This window comes from Scyliorhinus canicula, chromosome 16, assembly GCF_902713615.1.
Source record: "Scyliorhinus canicula chromosome 16, sScyCan1.1, whole genome shotgun sequence".
NCBI lineage: Eukaryota > Metazoa > Chordata > Chondrichthyes > Carcharhiniformes > Scyliorhinidae > Scyliorhinus > Scyliorhinus canicula.
Window position 1 is genome coordinate 111,800,488 of NC_052161.1, and position 20,563 is coordinate 111,821,050.

General features: G+C 50.1%; 1 protein-coding gene across 1 annotated transcript in view; it reads left to right on the forward strand.

Moving 5' to 3' along the window:
* The first annotated feature begins 15,835 nt into the window (after positions 1 to 15,835).
* igsf21a (immunoglobin superfamily, member 21a) overlaps positions 15,836 to 20,563 on the forward strand; it is a 337,456-nt gene continuing 332,728 nt past the window's right edge. Inside the window, exon 1 of the mRNA XM_038822152.1 lies at positions 15,836 to 16,469. Within this exon, the coding sequence (XP_038678080.1) occupies positions 16,403 to 16,469 (67 nt within the window). The 5' untranslated portion in view covers positions 15,836 to 16,402. The remainder of the gene's footprint in view (positions 16,470 to 20,563) is intronic.

The following is a 20,563-nucleotide window of genomic DNA, read 5'->3' on the forward strand; positions in this document are numbered from 1 at the left end:
ATGGCCTGCTGTGACTGGGCCATCATCTGGGCAATGCCACCGATGCTCTTAGCGATGGCCTGCTGTGACTGGGCCATCATCTGGGCAATGCCACCGATTCTCTCAGCGATGGCCTGCTGAGACTGGGCCATCATCTGGGCAATGCCGCCGATGCTCTCAGCGATGGCCTGCTGTGACTGGGCCATCATCTGGGCAATGCTGCTGATGCTCTCAGTGATGGCCTGCTGAGACTTGGACAGACTGCGGAGCGTGGCTGCAATGTCCAGCTATGACACATGGCTGCCTGTGAGAGAGCAGCCCTGTCCTAGGCCACGGCTGACACATGCACATGAAGCCCCATGCCTTGCATAACCTGACCCATGGCCGACACCGTTGCCCCTATTGCCTCCACCGGGACGCCACCCGTGTAGTGTCAGCCTGGGTGGCAGCCATGACCAGCACCACTCCCTGCTCCTGGACACGGATGGACTCCTCCACCTGCGTCTGCAGCTGCTAGAAGCCGGCCGTCATCCCATTGTCTAATCCCTGGGTGTCTAACTGCATCGGGTATATGGGTCGGTCTGGTAAGTCCAGGAACCCGGGAACCGTCTGGGCGGCAGCTGGTTGCTGGGGCTGGGCTGCCCTCCGGCCGTCCGGCCCCTCGGCTGCTCCTACCTCCACCTGCTGTACCGGTACAGCTGTGTGGTGTGTACCAGTCAGTGTCCCGAAGCCTCATCACTGAAGTGCCCAACCGAGGTGATAGTCTCTGTGATGGTGGAGGGTGTGGGACAACAGTGACGAGAAGTCAAGGTCATCTTCGGAGCCAAAGTCCGGGGTCTCCTGCGTCGACCCCTGGCCCGATGGGCCCTGATTCGCCCGCGTCTGCGTTGCACTGTCCAGTCTGTCAGTCCTCTGGGTTGGCGTCCTCTGTGTGTCAATGTCCTGGGTCTCTGTGTCAGTGGAAGCCATCTCCAGTTCCAAATCCAAATTTTTCCATTTCAAACCTGCTCTATTTTCCATCGCACACACATCAACCCAATGATACCGCGAATCTGGTTCTGATTTTTTTGTCCTTCAGCCTTGAACCTTGTTCCGTTTTCCCCTTACTCCTCTCCTGCTCTGTCTTCCTCCTGCCAGCTCTACTTTCTCCCGACCACAGCCTACGCTACCTTTCCCACTCTGCCCTTACCTACCTGTGAAAAGAAGGAACTTACGTTCACGTAGCACCTTTCACACGCCTCGGGACAATTGAAAACTGGAGTGCCAGCGTAGATGTTACACTCAGATCCGCAGAGTGGCACGTGAACCCACCACCCTCGAGCTCAAGAGGTGAAAATGTCACCAACTGAGCCATGGCCCCAGCCTGTGTGGATTCCTCTCGTCTCTAATGTCATTCATCCCCCCTTCTTTGTTCCTCAATCGATTATCCTCTGTCCACTGTCCCTGAGGGGTCCACTGGGTGTTTGCTCCCCCTGTGCAATAGCACAGGAGATTAACTAAAGATATATTGGGAAACTTTGGAGACAGCATACACTTCCTCAAAGTGCCAGGCTTTCATATTTAAGACATCACCCTTTAACCTTCTCCGACTTGCCATAAGAAACACCATGGCAGATCTACTAGCATAAATATATCATTGGTTGTTGTACTCGACAAACCTTGCTCCATTGTACTATGTATGAACTTCCTTAGATTTTTACATTTGTACATTGGGCTTAATTGCATTTATATTCCTAAAATTATACAACTGTCTCATAATATGGACAAATGCAAAACTAGTATTGATGGAGGACTTTTAAATTCTCCTCCATCGTTCTGTTCTCTTACAATGTACAGCTATTTTGCTCTTCGGTAAAATATTTTGGTCTTTTTTGACTCTCCCGATGACTCACTTTGGCATGGGTCTCGTGAAACTAAATCTGGAAAGGCTCAGTTGTTGATGCTTTGAGCACACGGAATTAGGTGGTCACAGTTGGGGCGGCGGTTTCTGCAATTTCTTTAGACTGGGCTAAAGAGAGTAATCATCAACCATGATCCTGACATCATTCAGTATGTGCGTGAGTTTGTGTGGACATCAGGCAAGGGTAGGGCTGAGCTCAGCTGAGTTGCTCACCCCACATGGCTGGGTAGCTAGCTGACCTTTACTGACTTGGTTCTCGAGGAACACCTGAAGGGAGAAAGGGCAGCAGAATCATAAAGAAATACACACAATATTGGGTGCGTTCACAATTCAAATGTGGAGATGCCAACGCTGTCAAAAAATATATCTTCTCTTTCATTTTGCAATCATGTTTTTATAAAGTGCGCTCGTCTTCCTAACATACCAGCTTGATGCTTTCAGTTCCCAAGTCAGGCATCCTCCTGGCCTATCTGAATGTGACTGCCAAGGTATTGCCAATTAGTGGTGAGTTATGGCGGTGCAATGTAATGGATTTGCACCGACTGGGAGCCAGAGCTTTAAGTACCGCCAATTCATTTCACGTTGAGCCCTCCCAGCCATTTAAAGAGATTTTAATCCATGAGTCTGGGCTGGAATCAAACCCAGGCCTGATGGGGGGATGTTGCAATGCCCCACATAAGGCATTTAATATACTCCTGAGTGAGTGCACATTTCATAAATAAATTGCTAGTTTGTGTTGGTACCTTCCAAGGATTCTTCTTTCAATTATTTCAACATTCTCCCCATTTTCCCAAACTCAGTTCTTTTCTTGCCCTCCCAATTGGTCAATCTTTAGGTGGGTTTCGGCAGCTAAGATCTGATTTTAACCCAGAGCGGAAATCAGGTGAACAGGAGGCAAAGTGCCAGCCCGTCAATATATTATGAATCACTGTGGGTGGTAATTACCCTGTTAAGTGAATTGCTAGTCCAACACATGACATTGATAATGCTCGAAATACGGACAGCTGGAACACTTTGGTGTGAGAGCTTCTTGTGGGTTAGTTGCTATGGGGAAGTGTTTTACAATGACTGACCTAAAAGATCAGACCGGATTGATTCTTCCACTGTGGTTCCTCATTGTGATTAACAAGCCCGATGAGACCATCAATTCACTAGACACGTGCTTTGAGATATGAACAGTGGTTTTAATCTACTTACTACAGAGCCAGCCTGTTACACGTTGAACTCTCGATGAACTGGTCGGCTGGCTCTGGGCGTCGATATTTATACAGCTGTCCAGGGGGAGGAGCCATGGGCGGAGCCAAGGGTGGAGCCCTGTACAAACTCCTAAGCATTCCCAAAGCTACTCCCCCTAGTGGTCGGGCAACGCAACTGCGCTTACAATTGTACGGTCTCATATATATATCACAGTGTGAATTACAGAGTTACATTCACCACAAAGCCCTTTCCTAATCTTGGTGATGTTAATATCCGAGCAATTTTGACTCCCAGTTTATATCTGAATGCTTTATTGATCAACCACCCCCATCTGAAATTGGTGCAGCGTGGCAGCTGGCAGGCGGGCAGGAGCGGAACTTTGGGATCATCGGCAGTGTCAGATGGACCAAAGGGTGGCACTCGAGTACGTTGCACAGAGAGGTAGTGCTAGTAGCCTGGTTGACCATGATGGAAATCGCAGCTCAACCCTGTCCTCATCAGACGCGCGCACACGTACTTTGGTCATCGGTCACTGCACTGCAATCAAGAACCATTACACAAACTGCATCCACTCTCTTAATCCAGGAGTTCTGAGAGCAACGGAATCAACCCTACAGTTTCAGATCAGTGAACTCTGCATGCACTGGAGCGTGAACCTGCAACATTCCTGAACACTATGACTCAGTTCCGTGTATTTGACAGGTGGCAGGAGAGGCGAGGTTAGCTATTTGTGAGTCAGAGAAGCTGAGCGTGGGTCACAAACTCTGCAGCTTTTTTTTACACCCTTATGCACTCTTTGCTATCACCAGGAGCGGCTTGGTAGCACCATCACTGATTGCCGCCCCCTGGAGCTGTATGTCGTGTGAGAATAATTTACTTCTCCTAGGCCTCCCTAACCTATCTGTCACAGACGTGTCTGTCCAGGTCAGCATTGGTCGGAGTTGTTAGTTGTATCAATCAGGGTTAAGTATGTATAGCTGGAGGTCATTGATTGGAAGGTTACTTGAGCACATATAAAGAGAGGCATTTACTGACACAGGAGAAGAGTGGAGTCAGAAGATATATACCTGTAATGTTTCACTCCGTGAATAAATCTGTTTCAAGATTAGCTCTGAATCCTTCCTTCACCAACTGCCTATCAGCAATATAACAAGTGCAACCACCACAGAGAAATGAAAACAAAAGTGCTGGAAATACAGTTAATGTTTTAGCTCTGTGACCCTACATCAGAATTCTCATGAACGTTTGATGAAAGTTCACAGGCCGAAGCGTTAATTCTGTTTTTCTTCGCAGATGTTGTCATAGCCTAATGGGTATTCCCAGCACCTTTTGTTTCTATTTCAGATTTCCAGCTTCAGAGCTATGCTGCTTTTTGATTTTTGACCACCAGTCCTTGTGGAGACTAAGGCTGGATTATCCACTGGGAGTCCGGGGCGCTCTGCTACTGCTGCTAGCGAAGACCAAGAATTTGGTGTGCTGTTCCCTGGCAGCGGGATTCTCTGCTCCTGCCACTTGTCAATGGGACTCCCCATTGAAGCCACCGCACACCGTCGGGAAACCCATGTGCTTCCGGCGGGAACAGATAATCCCACCGCCAGTGAATGGCTGGAGAATTCCGGCCCAAATTCCATCTTCACATTGACAGCACCCTCCAACGAGTTGTGTGGCACTACAACTGTGCTGTGGTGTAGATTCGGAACAGACCGAGCAGCCCAAAGTTAGACACCCATGAGATGCTGAGGGCCATAAGCAGCAGCAAGATTATAACCTAATGACCATAAGTCATAGGAGCAGAATTAAGCCATTTGGCCCATCGAGTCTGCTCTGCCATTGGATCATGGCTGATATGTTCCTCATTCCCATTCTCCTGCCTTCTCCCCATAACCCCTGATCTCCATATTAAACTCCCTTACTAATTTGTGCCTGAGGTGCTGTTACAGGGATACAGACCAAGAGCTGGATAGTGAAATCAGATAGAATAATTATTTTGTTGAACATCAGAACAAGAAGCACGAGCAGGCAATTTAGCCTCTCGGGTCCCGCTCCACTGTTCAATACGATCATGGCTGATCTCACCCTGGCCTCGGCTCCACCATCCTGCCCGCTCTCCGTAACCCTTCAGCCCATTACCAGCTCAGCCCCCAGCCCCAGGACATTGTTGCAGCAGTTCCTCAGAGTGGTGTCCTCGGCCCAAATATCTTCAGGTGCATCATTGACAGCCTCCATGATAAGTAAGAAGTAGGTATTTTGCTTGTCATTTCTATCCATAGAATTAGAATTCCATAGAATTGCTACAATGCAGAAGGAGGCCATCAAGTCTGCATCAACCCTCTGAAAGATTCTATCTAGGTCCACTCCCCACCCTATCCCTGTGACCCCATCAAATCTAGCCTGCACATCTTTGGACACTAAGGGGCAAGTTAGCATGACCAATCCTCCTTACCTGCACATCTTTGGATTGTGGGGAGGAAACAGGAGCACCCGGAGGAAACCCACACAGACACGGGGAAAATGTGCAAACGCCTCACAGTCACCCAAGGCTGGAACTGAACCCAGGTCCCTGGCGCTGTGAGGCAGCAGTGCTAACCATTGTGCCACCATGCCGCCTTTCACAATTCCTCAGATATCGAAGCGGATTGTGCCCACGAGGAACAACGATGATTAACCTGCAGGCTTGGGATGTTGTGCTGACGTTACACATGTCAGGCAAGACCATCTCCGACAAGAGATAGTCTAACCATCTCCCTTTGACACTTAAATGGCATTACCATCGCTAGAGGCTTACCATCCACACACTGGGAGTCACTCTGGACTGAGAACTCAACTGCACCAGCAGCATTAATACCATGGCTACCCGAGCAGCTCAGCAATGGTGCGGGGTGAATTGAGGAAGACCTGAAATCAGGAACATGGATTGTGATGCCGAATTAACCCACGGCAACTCATCATGCTGCAGACAAGACATTAAATTCAGGCTGCCTGCTGATTCCTATAATTGCTGCATACAGTCAGCACTACCTGCGCTGTTTACTGGCTGCACACTTCAGCAGGGGGCATGGTATTCTGAATTGCGAGTGTTGCTTAAAGGCAACCTGCACCTCTTAAAGCAGTGCGGCTGCTGGGTGAGGTATCTGGAAGTTAACTGAGGCTTATGATTTCTGTTCATACGTCATAGCCTACCTGTCAGCGTGGACCAAGGTTTTCTGCTATTGACCTGGATGCCTTGGTACAGCATGTGGAGAGCAGGGACCTCTGTCTCCACAAAGGGGGGGGGGGGGGGGGGGGGGTGACTCTATCTAAACTATGCTCAAGCAGCAATGAGAAGAAGTAGTGGGTGCCAGAGATGTGGCATCAAGAGCATGGATTCAACACAGGATGAAGTTTGATGATCTGACACAAGTCATCAAGGTGAGTAAGTGCTATCTTCAAATGGCACATCTGACCAACTGCATCAATAGCGCCAGTTCACAGCGCTGCATTACCCACCCCTAATATTCTCTATCACAATCCTTCAATCTGTATGATTTGCCTCATCCTGAAAATAAAATGAAAATGAAAATCGCTTATTGTCACGAGTAGGCTTCAATGAAGTTACTGTGAAAAGCCCCTAGCCGCCACATTCCAGCGCCTGTCCGGGGAGGCTGGTACGGGAATCGGACCATGCTGCTGGCCTGCTTGGTCTGCTTTAAAAGCCAGCGATTTAGCCGAGAGAGCTAAACCAGCCCCTTAGAGAGCTAAACCAGCCCCTTACATCCTCATACATTCAGCATTATTGCAAGCCTCGCCGATGTTACTCACAGTTCATATACACCGGCAGCTATTCTACCATGACATCCACATCATACAAGCACATTGAAGAGCATTCACTGACACGCTTCACTCTTTCTTGCAGGAGGTGGCATGTGACAGTAGGCAGCAGGAAAGAACTGGAGAAGGACTGCACTGTAAACTTGGTGATCCTATGACAAGTGCACCTGCACTTTTTTCCAAACCCACTACCTCCTACCCCCCCCCCCCCCCCCCCCCCCCCGCCCCATGCCCCTTGTAGGAGATGGTGTTGGCCATCATGAGTAAAGGCATCGCTGAGGCTGTGGCCATTTATAGATCTGGAGAGATTGATGATGAGGATATCCTCACCCCCGTTGCTCCCTTATCCGATATTCTCTCTGATTGACAAGTTGCAGGATCGAATCCCTTTACCAAGTTGGCAACTTGGTGTAAGTTTCAGGCACCTGCTAGCGTCAGAATAACGTTCCATCCCTGACAATGGTGTCGCCATTCTGACCAGGCCAGGAGGGCTCCCCAGGAGCCTGGAAGAACACTGATGTCCGTAATAAAAATATCAGAGAACTCTCGTATGTGAATAGCAGATGGTTAGCGCCATTGGGCATGTGTCTGTCACAAGCGAGAATGGTATCCGGGATAATGGGAACCAGCCTAGCTTTAGCAGAAAGAAGCGAGTGGATCTTGAATTTTATTTTGGGACCAGCTGGGATTGTGGCACACGTGGATGTCCTTCACCACGTTTAAGAATCTCCAACTCACTAAAGAACAGACTCACGAGCCATTCTTCACGTTGCTATTTGTCGACCTTACTCTAGCCTTCATGCACTTGAATTTCCACTTTGTCCCCCTTGACACACACAGATCAGCAGCAGCAAGTGTTGATGATGACAACTTACGCAAAGAAGTACTTTCCCTTGAGACTTTCCTCCTTGCTTTACTCCAAACTCGTCTGTGATTTTTTTTGTTTTCACCATTGCTGGTCTTATCTTTGCGTCAGTTGAGAGGGACGTCATAATCACAGCAGAAATGCCCTACTCAACTGATTTCAAATAATCCAGGATCACTGCATAAACGTTGTTTCTGTGCTGATGTTCCACCCCATGGGCCAGGACAGGCCTTTGTACGATGAGTTGCTTTCAATATTTAAATAAGATTGAATATTCTGTGTGTAGCACCTGCGCTGTGCATGGAATACTGATACATTTAGATTCTTCAGGTAGCTTTTGCCCAAACTATTTTCTGCACCATGACACAGAAGGAGATAATGATGGGGGGGGGGGGGCTTGCTGGCGGACGGGAGAGATGGGAGGAGGCACTAGTTCGATTCTATGGATAATTCTACTCTAACTCCTCACTTTCAGCAAAGAGTGTGTTACACACAGGCAAAGAGGGGCGGAGTGACTCCCTTATTCTCCGGCTCCTCATTTCACCCTAACAGGGTTTTTCTCTTAAAGAGTATAGTGCTTTGCCTGTTCTGTAAGTGTATCCCCATTTAGGTGTCGATGTTTTAGAGAATTACTCAGACAGGTTTTCTTTGATTTAAAAAAAAGAACAAGGTAGGTTTATTTAAAGTCTTCCCGAGCTAAAAAAATAGAAAGACATAACACTGTTCATATGGTTACACCCATTCATCTGGGCCCACACATATGTAAGTACAATGGCAGGGCAAGAGGATAAGTTTATAAAGATTTTACAGCCATGAAATAAAAAATGGAGTATATGGTGGTGTGGGGGATGGGAGGGCGGGGTTGGGATGTTGGGAGGATGCTTCTGGGCAGGGAGAGGATCCAGAAGGGCAGAGTGGAAACTGGTATTTGTACTGAGCTATCAGAGAACAATAAAACAGTTGTGGATCCCAGAATATCTTCTGCTGCCTGAATTGGCAGGTGTAGATCCACCTGTTAAACACTTGGCAGGGGTTCACTTGAAATACCTTGCTGGTTGTCTATTCCAGAGTGGTTTGATTAGTTCATGCCTGCTGCAGTTATTGTTTCAGAACAGGTAATTGAATTTTAATGCCTCATAGAATATAGAACAGTACAGCACAGAACAGGCCCTTCGGCCCTCGATGTTGTACCGAGCCATGATCACCCTACTCAAACCCACGTAACCACCCTATACCCGTAACCCAATAACCCCCCCTTAACCTTACTTTATTAGGACACTACGGGCAATTTAGCATGGCCAATCCACCTAACCCGCACATCTTTGGACTGTGGGAGGAAACCGGAGCACCCGGAGGAAACCCACGCACACACGGGGAGGACGTGCAGACTCCGCACAGACAGTGACCCAGCCTCATCTCAGAAACATTTGCAAAGTCCCTGGTGTGGTGTGACTAATCAGGAGATGGGGGTCTTTCACATTCCCCGGAGGCTGATTGTCCATCTTCATTCCAATTATGTGGAATGTGAAATTGTGTTTTCTAGCAGCTCGGCCTGTCGGAGCTGCTTCTTTGAAACAAAAGACAACCATCTGTACAGGGTTCCGGGTTAAAATCCAGCTAGTGGAAAAGAAAATCCAGAAATCATAAACTGAAAAAACGCACACTACTCTAGACAGGTTTAAGGAATCATTCAGAATAAGAGGTAGAGGAAGTGTGTCAGAAAATAGACAGAAATGGAGGAAGGGTCGATGGCAAAGGGCAAGGTGGGAAGTAGAAAGAGAGAACAAAGTTAGACATAGAATAACAGATAATTTGCAGACGATTAGATGTCAATAATGGCATTCAATTATTTAAACAACATCATTAACTATGATAAACTATCGCAAATTCAGTTATAGCTATTAAATCAGCTCCGTGGTTACTGCCCAGGGATTACACTATTCCTATCAGAGAGTAACAGAAAGAGCAGATGTGAAAGGGTTTGTTTTATTCTGTTCTGATTGATAATGTAGCTGGGAGAGAATGGTCCAGCAGGTTGCAAAATCAAGTATGCTCCTTGCAGTTAGTGTGTGTTGATATCTCACTGGAAGATGCAAAATGGTGATCATCAACAACCCATCAAAATGATATAACAGTCAACACATGTTATCAAGGTGATAACATGTTTTTTGTTTTAATCTTGTTGCTCTGATATTTCATTGCTGTTGTTCACCAGCAATTTGTTTTCATTCTTACCTTCCAAGACAATTCCAAATGTGCTGCGTTGGCTGTAAACACTCTTGCAATCCCGGAGGCAGTGGAAGGTGCTAAAGAAATGCAAGTCCATTGCACTTCTTACTTTCCACGGCCCTGTTCTCATGTGTGTCAGTGGACTGGGGAATAAGGAAAATAACGAGAGGGCACAGATTTTAAATGAAAACGAAGCAAATTTGATGGGAGAAAATGCTTTTTCACCATGAGTGGCTCGGGTCTTGAATGCAATGCCTGGAATTGTGGTGGAGGCAGGTTCAAATGAGGCATCGGAGGGTGCATTAGATGATGGAAGTGTGGCGGAGGCAGGTTCAATCAAAGCATCGGAAGGGGCATTTGGTGATGGAAGAGTGGTGGAGGGAGGTTCAATTAAGGTATTGAGGGTGGATTATATGATGGATGTGTGGTGGAGGCAGATTCAATCAAGGCTTTCGAGAGGGCATTAGATGATGTGCAGGGAAAAAACGGGGGAATGGCAGTAAGTCATGATGCTCAGTTGCAGGTAAGATGGGCTGAATGGCCTCCTTCTGCACTATAGTACTTCTGTAATTCTGTGCACAAAGTACGGAGGCAACAGGAAAATCTTGGAACATTGAAAGATGGCAAGAGCGTAAAGAGGAGGAAAGTATCTAACTTGCTCTGTCACTCAAATTAACAGCCAAATGGACCTTCACCTTCCGGTGCCCAGACATCAATGCCCACTTCCTTAAGAAGCTGTTTTTCCCAATTCTATCATGGAATGTGAATGTTGCTGGCAAAGCGAGGATTTGTTGCCCAAAGCTGACTGGATCGCCTTATATGGCAGGGTTAATTTTGCAAATGAGCAGACCCAAGGTGAGGTGGATTCTGAGTGATCTTATCACATGTGGAAAATTAAAATGTAAGTTTGCCACATTCCTTCCATCTACTAACAGTGCCATGTCCTCAAAGAGCTGCAGTGTATTTGTGAGGCACAAGTTGTTTTTCATAAGTACGTAATAGATTGAATTTATTGCCTTCATTCTTGTTGGCCTTGGATAGCTTTCTACATGTTAAAGTTCAATCTTCTTCACACCACAGATGTCAGGCTCACGGGTCCATGGTTCTCCATGATTTGTGATATTGGGGTGGGAGGTGATGCAGCATGGGTGAGCTCCAATTTGGCCTCAGCATTTCCTCGAGTCACAAATGGAACTCACACATCCTCTGCATTGCTGGAGCTGCCTCCAAGAAGTATGGCTTCCTCTTGCACCAAAACACACTGCTGCAAAGCTTATTTCAATTCAGACTTGAATCTTGCCTTTCTTGTGTCTCGTTCCTGATCCTAGATAGAACATGGAGAGCGGGGGGTGGGGGGTTCCTTCCAGTCCAGGTGACGTTGACGCCGTTTTGCATGCCCGCCGGGGAACCTGTTGCGGGGTGGTGGGGGGGGGGGTCACCATCAGCAGGATTGAAAGATCTCACCAGTGGGAAGTACCAGAACATTATCTAACCCTATTACAATAACCTTCTATTCCTTTCTCCCATATCTGTTAGATAGATTCTCCTATGTTCTTCATTTCAGTTACTCTGTGTGGTGGCAAGTTCCACATACTAAACACTCTCTGGGTAAAGATAATCAATCTCTTCTCTCTTTCTAATGCATCAACAGTGCCATCATCAGTGTGTCCGGATCTTCTCCCATTCCTGCCATCCTCCAAGTTATGATCCAATATACTAATCCTGCAAATCACCTCGCTTTCAACACCAGATAATGCTCGACCTCATTGGCCTGATGGGTAGGGTCGTGCTGAGGAAGTCACATTTCTTGAATTTGATGGTGATGCCACACTGTGTATTTCTGCCTGAGTGGCCTTAAACAAAAGCTAGGTTCCTCTGTAATAGAATCATAGAATCCCTACAGTGCAGAAAGAAGCCATTTGGCCCATCAAGTCTACACAGACCCTCTGAAAGAGCAATCTACCTAGACCCATCGCCCGTCCCATCCCCGCAACCCCACGTAACCGTTGGACACTAAGGGGCAATTTATCATGGCCAATCCACCTAACCTGCAGATCTTTCGACTGTGGGCGGAAAGCGGAAACCCACACAGACACGGGGAGAATGTGCAAACTCCTCGCAGACAGCCACCCCAGATTAGAATCGAACCCGGGTTCTTGGGCATTGTGAGGCAGCAGTGCTAACTACTGTGCCACCATGCCGCCCTTGTCAATTAATGTTGTGACAGGTGTTCAAAACTGCAATTCCTCAAAACACCAAGTTCCAGATCTTGGTCTTGCTGTCGGGTGGAGATACGGAATAGAGCAAGGCACCTTTTCCACAGGGAAAGAAGGGAAGATGAGCGAGTACCCTCTTCCCAGGATACTCTTGAGATCTCCTGGAAGATTTAACCCCAAAACTGTAATTTCTCCAACATGCTGGCAGCGGTACCTCAGCCATCATGTCCCCGTAATCTGGAATTCCCTAATTACCCCCTCAAACCCACCTCTTTGCCCAAGAATCTAGTCAGCCTTCCCAATAATTCCTTCTTTGGTTTGGCAACCATTTTACTCGAATAATGTCTCTGTGAACTGCCTTGTGTTAAGATACCAGACCAGACCCCAAATTTTGTTAGGATACAGGACGAGAAACCCCAAACATTTTGCCATTTGTAAAACTGTGAGGAAAGGTTACCTCATCACAGGAGTGATGATACTGACCAATGGATATCTTTAATGTTGAAACAAACTTTAATGGAAATAAATAAGTAACCATATTAACATCAAAGAAATAGCTTCACAATTCACAGTTAAGCCGTTCTTAAGTAAAAGGAAAAGCTTTAACTCACTATCAACACCTGCCAGTATATATATCCCAAATAAGCAATCCAATACAGTTCAAAATCCACTCTTAAATAAAGTTAGCAGTCAGGGTTACTTGCTGTACTCTGTGCAGACATTTAGAGAGAGACTCTTTCAGGAACAACGTGAAAATCCTTCTGTCTTGCCAAACTCTAATCCTATGGCAAAACTGCCAAAGCCACAGAGAGATCTACCTCCTCCCATCAATTGCATCATTTGTATCCCACTAAGATGTTCCATGGCCTGCTTAGCTAGGACTAAATACCACTCCCTCATAAATTATCTACACCCCAGGGAATCTCCTGTCTATAAACAATTTGAAGATAGCACTTACTCACCTTGATGGCATTGTGTCAGATCATTAAACTTAATCCTGCGCAGAATCTGGCGGCGCTCCTCCTGACTGGTTAGTGTTGGCTACGGGGGTGGGGTGGGGGGGGGGGGGGGAGCCAAGGGATGGGGACTGGCTGCTGGGGGCTGCAGATGGGCTTAAAAATTGGCTGCAGATCATTGCCAAGTCAAAATCCTGTTGGGCCATTGCTGGTGCAGACACGATGGGCTAAGTAACCTCCTTGTGCGACGTAACAATCCTGTGATTTCCTCTTCAAATTTAATCGTGTACAGCACCTGCGCATACACATTTTGAAAGGGCCTGTTCACAGAGAAATGTTTTTTTTTTACAAAAAATAAACCTTCATAAAATTTGTAAAAGTACATTACATGGCAGTTCAAATTTGACATAAAGTGCAACACGGTTGTTTTTTTCAAGGTGGTGCATGCACTCTGAGGTACCTCACTACACTTACAATTACATATTATATTTACATTCATTTATATTTCATACTGCACGCAGCCTGAGACATTTTACACAGGTTCCAAACCCTACAACTACAGGGGTGGGCATTGAACTGTGGCCTCTCCGAGAACTGTGCTTATTAGCTGGGCAATAATAAGGTGAGGGGAAAGTTAAATGCAATCTGCGGGATTCTCCCTCAGTGAGATTCTCCGTCCACCAGCAGCGCACCCACGCCCGTGGGATTCCCGATGGCGTGGGGTGGCCCACAATCCTGCTGCACGCTGTGCCGGAAAACGGGACTGACGGGATGGAGAATCCCACAAAATGTGTGAGGATTATGTGTATGTGACATATTGTGCACAATGACTGTGCTGGAGGTTGTACCTTTCCATGGTTCTCCTCGATTTTCTTTTATTTCAAATTACTTCTTGAGTCGTTCATTTAATGTTTGGAAATCATCAGTATGTAAATAATGACCGGGATTCTCCGGCCTTTGTGATTCTCTGTTCCCGCTGGCAGCCCATCCCCAGCCATGGGTTTCCCGGCGGTGTGGGGTGTTCAATGGGAAATCCCATTGACAAGCGGCGGAAGTAGAGAATCCCACCAGCAGAAAACAGCGCACCCACCGCTGAGAAATCCACGGCTGGGAGACCGGAGAATCCATCTTGATTATCACATTGTTTGTGGGGCCCTGTTGTGTGCAACTTGGTTGCTGTGTGTCCTACGTTACAACAGCAGCCAGACTCCAGAATGTACTTCATTAGCTTTGGAATGTCCTGAGACCTGAAATTGTGCAGAGGGCTGTACAATGTTCAGCACCATTCGCGACTCCTCAGATAATGAAGCAGTCCATGTTCAAATGCAGCAGGACCTTGACAATATCCAGGCTTGGGCTGACAAGTGGCAAGTTGCATTCACACCACAAGTGCCAGACAATGACTATCTCCTACAAGAAAGGATCCAACTATCGCCCCTTGACACTAATGGCATTACCATCGCTGAATCCCCCACAATCAACATCCTGGGGGTTACCATTGATCACAAACTGAACTGGACTAGCCATATTAATACTGTGGCTACCAGGGCAGGTCAAAGGCTAGGAATCCTACAGCGAGTAACTCATGTCCTGACCCCCAAAAGCCTGTCCACCATCTACAAGGCATAAGTCAGGAGTGTGATGGAATACTCTCCACTTGCCTGGATGAGTGCAGCTGCAACAATGTTCACCATTGACACCATCCAGGACAAAGCAGCCCGTTTGATTGCTTCCCCTTCCACAAACATTCAAACCCTCCACCACCAATGACCAGTGGCAGTCATATGTACCATCTCCACGATGCACTACAGGAACTTGCTAAGATTCCTTAGACAGCACCTTCCAAATCCACGACCACTACCATTTAGAAGGGCAAGCGCTGCAGATACCTGGGAACCCCACAACCTGGAGGTTCTCCTCCAAGCCACTGGAAATACATTGGTGTTCCTTCACTGTCGCTGGGTCAGACTCCTGGAACTCCCTCCCTAACAGCACTGTGGGTGTACCTACACCTCGGGGACTGCAGCGGTTAAAGAAGGCACGTCACCTCCATCTTCTGAAGGGCAACTAGGGATGGCCAATAAATGCTGGCCTAACCAGCAACGCCCACACCCCCTAAATGAATTTAAAAAAAGATAAGTCTGATCGTGGCTTTACTTCGAAATCTAGACTCCCATTCACTACAGGCACACACACACATACACAGGACGTACTACAGAAACAGAAAATTCTGCAAAAACTCAACAGGTCTGGCAGCATCTGCGGAGAGAGGGAGAATAAAAGGGAGCGTTTGGAGTGCACACTTTAGAAAGATTGGACTCGGCAGTGATGCCGCCTGCAGTCGAATAGCTGCCAAAAATAAATACTTGGGAAGCTGTTTGGCATTTTGCCTTCAGGAAAGGAAGAAGGAAAATGAACACAAAACGTTCCATTTAATTGAAATCTCCCCCCAAAAAAATCATAAAATGAGTTTCTAGATTTTTTTAAAAATTCTAATCTCCCTTTAAACCAGGAGGAGATTGAGGCAAATGTATCTTTCTGCGAGCTATTGGATACATTAATTGTATTTCATGATATTCAAAGCATGTCGACAGGTCTGGGGGGAGGGGTTAAGTGGTGAGAGCGGGAGCTAGCTAGGAAAAAACATTTGTACCACAAGTGGCAGAGTTAGAGTTAATTTTCCAAGGAGCAGACAAATGTGTGTTACAGAGAGCGAGGGAGAGAGAGAAATCCCTAGCATTGTTAAATCGGCTTAAAAACCAGAAATAGTGAAACCGTGTTCTGAACGGGGAGGGCTGGCTCCAGCTAGGGTTTAAACACATCCACTGTGTTTCCAAAAAAAAAATACCAGTGAGGGGAAGGGCTTGAGTGGGAGAGGTTTTAACAATATCTCCCAGTCAGTTTTTTTTAAAAACCTCGGTGTTTAGACTGAGGGAATGGAACAGAATTCTCACCTCGGAGATCCCAGCTAAATAGAAGCACACAACTGAGACAGAATTATTACATTTGACTCCGTTTCCAAGAATATCTCTCAAACTCCCATCAACTTGTCAAGGAAGGCTTGAATTTTTCAAGCAATGTGATTATTTTGGGGTTTTTTTTTCTCTCTCTCTCTCTCAAAATTGTGTGTGTGTTTTGGTGGTTCGTGTGCTGGCGTTTTATTTGCTTTAGGATGAGGATATGCCGGTGCTCTGTGTTGGATGGAGCATTTTACCAAACGCCTTCTGAGCCCCAAGTTTAAAATTGCCCGAAAATGAACAGAAAGAGTGCTTATTTCCACCTCTCCTTCCTCCTGCATCATCTGGTGGACATTACTCTCGGTGAGTTGAACAGAGATAACATTTGTTACACTTTTATGGAGCGTGTTGTTGCATTGGAGAGATAGGTCTTTAGCAAACAAAAAGATATGTTGAAAGAATGCATGCATTTATTATCAAGATATTTCGGATGCATAATCCCAATTGATGTTTAACCAACTCACATCAATCTACTGTTCGGTCCAGGCTACTTTTACACGGTATTTAAGTTCCGTGTAATTTATATTATCCGTGCATGGTGGATTCCAATTGTTTTAATGAGAGCTTGACATGTTCTAACTGTAAATTATTTTATTATAAGGACGTCTCCCTTTAATGTATTCTTAGCCTTCAGAACACTCTCATCTTAAAAGGGATTAAAATGGAAATGAGACAGTGTGGTTTTCAGGAAGGCACGGTCACGGCAGGTCGCAAGGATATTGGGAGCTGGTTTTATTCCATGTTGGATCATTTTTATTCCTGGACTTTTCATCAGTCGGGAATTTGACTCCGAGCAGCCGGGGAGGGTGACAGTGAAGCACCATTGCCCTCCTCCCCCCCCATTCATTGTCCCGCTCTCCCCTCTTTACAATTCCGCTCCGTTATTTTATATTTCTCCTGCAACTTTTTTTTGTTTTTGGCTCATGCAGTTTGTTGCTAAACGCTGCAGCTGAGGAGAGAGTGAGATCTGACTTGGGGACTGAATGGGCTTCATCCCCTTATCCATTTCTGTGCAGAACTGTCCATTCGGGCAACTCCTGAACGTGGAGTTTGTCAGTTGGAGGGGATAGGAAGGATGTGTGTCTCCACTTCCTTTGACAAGAGGTGTGCCCCCCCCCTTCTCCTCCTCCTCACTCATCCCCCTCCTCCTCCCCACCTCCTCCCCCATCCCCTCCACCTCCCCCCTCCCCCTCCTCCCCCCCTCCCCCTCATCCCCCCTCCCCCCCCTCATCCCCCTCCCCCTCCTCCTCCCCCTCCCCCCCTCCTCCCCTCCTCCTCCCCTCCCCCTCCTCCTCCCCCCTCCCCCTCCCTCCTCCTCCCCCCCCCCTCCTCCTCCCTCTCACCCTCCCCTCCCCCTCTCCCCTCATCCTCCCCTCCCCCTCTCCCCTCATCCTTCACCTTCACCTCATCCCCTCTCCCCCCTCAACCCCTCATCTTCCTCCCCACACCCCTCCCCTCACCATCCCTCCTCTGCTCCCCCTCCCCTTCTCTCCCTCCTCCCCTTCTCTCCCTCCTCCCTTCACTCTCCCCCTCCCCTCTCCCCTCCCTCACCCTCCCCTCACCCTCCCCTCTCCCTCTCATCCCCTCCTCCTCCTCCTGTCCCCATCCCCCAACCGCATCCTCCTCCGTCTCCACCCCCTCCCTCCACCTCCCCCCTCCCCTCCCCCACCCCCCTCCCCCCCCCTCCCCCTCCCCTCCCCCTCCCTCTCTCCCCCCACACCCCCACTCCCCCTCTCACCCACTCCCCCCACGCCCCTCTCCCCCACTCCCTCCCTCTCCCCCCACGCACCCCCCTCCCCCAGTCTTCCCCCTCACCCAGTCATCCTCCCTCTCCCCCTCACCCAGTCTTCCCCCCCTCCCCCCCTACTTTCCCCCTCTCCCCCCTACTTTCCCCCTCTCCCTCCCCTCTCCCCCACTCCCTCTACTCTCCCTCCACCCCCTCTTACCCCTACCCCTCTCACCCACTTTTCCCCCTCTAACCCCCTTTTCCCCCTCTCATCTCCTCTCCCCTCTCCCCACTCACCCCCCGTCTCCCCCCTCCCTCCCCTCTCCCCCTCCCCTCTCCCCCTCCCCTCTCCCCCCTCACCCCTCCCCCCTCCACCCTCACGCCCCTCTCCCCTCCTCCCCATCCTCTCCCCTCCTCCCCATCCTCTCCCCCACTTCACACCCCTCGCCCGCTCTCCCTACCCTCTCCCACTTCTCTCCCTCTCACCCCCCTCACCCCCTCTCACAACCCACTCTCCCTCTCGTCCCCCTCCCCTCTCCCCCCTCCCCCTCCCACTCTCCCCCTCCCCTCCCACTCCTCCCCCTCCCCTCCCACTCTCCCCTCTTCACTCCACTCTCCCCTTCCCCTCCCACTCTCCCCTCCCCGCCCACTCTCCCCCTCCCCCCTCCCCTCCCTCGCCCCCTCCCCCTCCCAACTCTCCCCTCCCCTCCCACTCTCCCCCCTCCCCCCCCTCTCCCCTCCTCTCCCACCTCCCCCCCCTCTCACCTCTCCCCCCTCCCTCCCACTCTCCCCCCCTCCCTCCCACTCTCCCCCCCTCCCCTCCCACTCTCCCCCCTCCCCTCACACTCTCCCCCTCCCCTCCCACTCTCCCCCCCTCCCCTCCCACTCTCCCCCTCCCCTCCCACTCTCCCCCTCCCCTCCCACTCACCCCCTCCCCTCCCACTCTCTCCCTCCCCTCCCACTCTCCCCCTCCCCTCCCCTCCCCTCCCACTCTCCCCCTCCCCACCCACTCTCCCCCTCCCCTCCCACTCTCCCCCTCCCCTCCCACTCTCCCCCTCCCCTCCCACTCTCCCCCTCCCCTCCCACTCTCCCCCCCTCCCACTCTCCCCCCTCCCACTCTCCCTCTCCCCTCCCACACTCCCCTCCCCTCCAACTCTCCCCCTCCCCTCCCACTCCCCCCTCCCCTCCCACTCTCCCCCTCCCACTCTTCCCTCTCCTCCCCCTCTCCCCTCCCCTCCCACTCTCCCCTCCCACTCTCCCCCCCCCCCTCCCCTCCCCTCCCACTCTCCCCCTCCCCTCCCACTCTCCCCCCTCCCCTCCCACTCTCCCCCTCCCCTCCCACTCTACCCCTCCCCTCCCACTCTCCCCCCTCCCCTCCCACTCTCCCCCTCCCCTCCCCACTCTCCCCCTCCCTCCCCACTCTCCCCCTCCCTTCCCCTCCCACTCTCCCCCCCTCCCCTCCCACTCTCCCCCCTCCCCTTCCACTCTCCCCCCTCCCCTTCCACTCTCCCCCTCCCCTCCCACTCTCGTCCTCCCCTCCCACTCTCCCCCTCCCCTCCCACTCTCCCCCTCCCCTCCCACTCTCCCCCCTCCCCTCCCACTCTCCCCCTCCCCTCCCACTCTCCCCCTCCTCTACCACTCCCCCCTCCCCTCCCACTCCCCCCTCCCCTCCCACTCTTCCCCCTCCCACTCTCCCCCTCCCCTCCCCCTCCCCTCCCACTCTCCCCCCTCCCCTCCCACTCCCCCCTCCCCTCCCACTTTCCCCCTCCCCTCCCACTCTCCCCCCCATCCCACTCTCCCCCCTCCCCTCCCACTCTCCCCCTCCCCTCCCACTCTCCCCTCCCCTCCCACTCTCCCCTCCCCTCCCACTCTCCCCCTACTCACTCCCACTCTCCCCCTACTCACTCCCACTCTCCCCCTCCCTTCCCCTCCCACTCTTCCCCTCCCTTCCCCTCCCACTCTTCCCCCTCCCCTTCCACTCTTGCCCCTCCCCTCCCACTCTTCCCCCTCCCCTCCCACTCTTCCCCCTCCCCTCCCACTCTTCCCCCTCCCCTCCCACTCCCCTCCCACTCTTCCCCCTCCCCTTCCACTCTTCCCCCTCCCCTTCCACTCTTCCCCCTCCCCTTCCACTCTTCCCCCTCCCCTCCCGCTCTTGCCCCTCCCCTCCCACTCTTCCCCCTCCCCTCCCACTCTTCCTCACTCTCACTCTTCCTCCCCCTCCCCCTCTTCCTCCCCCTCCCGTTCTTCCTCCTCCTCCCCCCTCCCCCTACTCCCACTCCCCATCAGCCTACTCCCATCCTCTCTTCCCCTCGCCCCTGCCCTCAATCTGACATAAAACCATCCACAATAATATTTGAATAGGACCAGGGGAAGTCATCCCTTGTTCCCTGGTGAAACATTGCTAATCTGATCATTAACCTCATTGCTGATTGTGGAATCTTGCTGTGCAGATTGGTTGCCTTCTCACCCCAATTTCGAACAGTGGCCACACTTCAAAAGTATTCAATTGGCTGTGAAGCAATTTAAGACATCTTGAACTCCTGAAATGCATGTTTTCAAACTGATTTTTCCCCATCATAATTTGGGCACAAAACCCTCCAACTCTGCTTCTTCGAGGCTCCTTCACTCCCAGCTCAGAAGAGCACCCTCTACTGTCCTGGGGACGCATTGT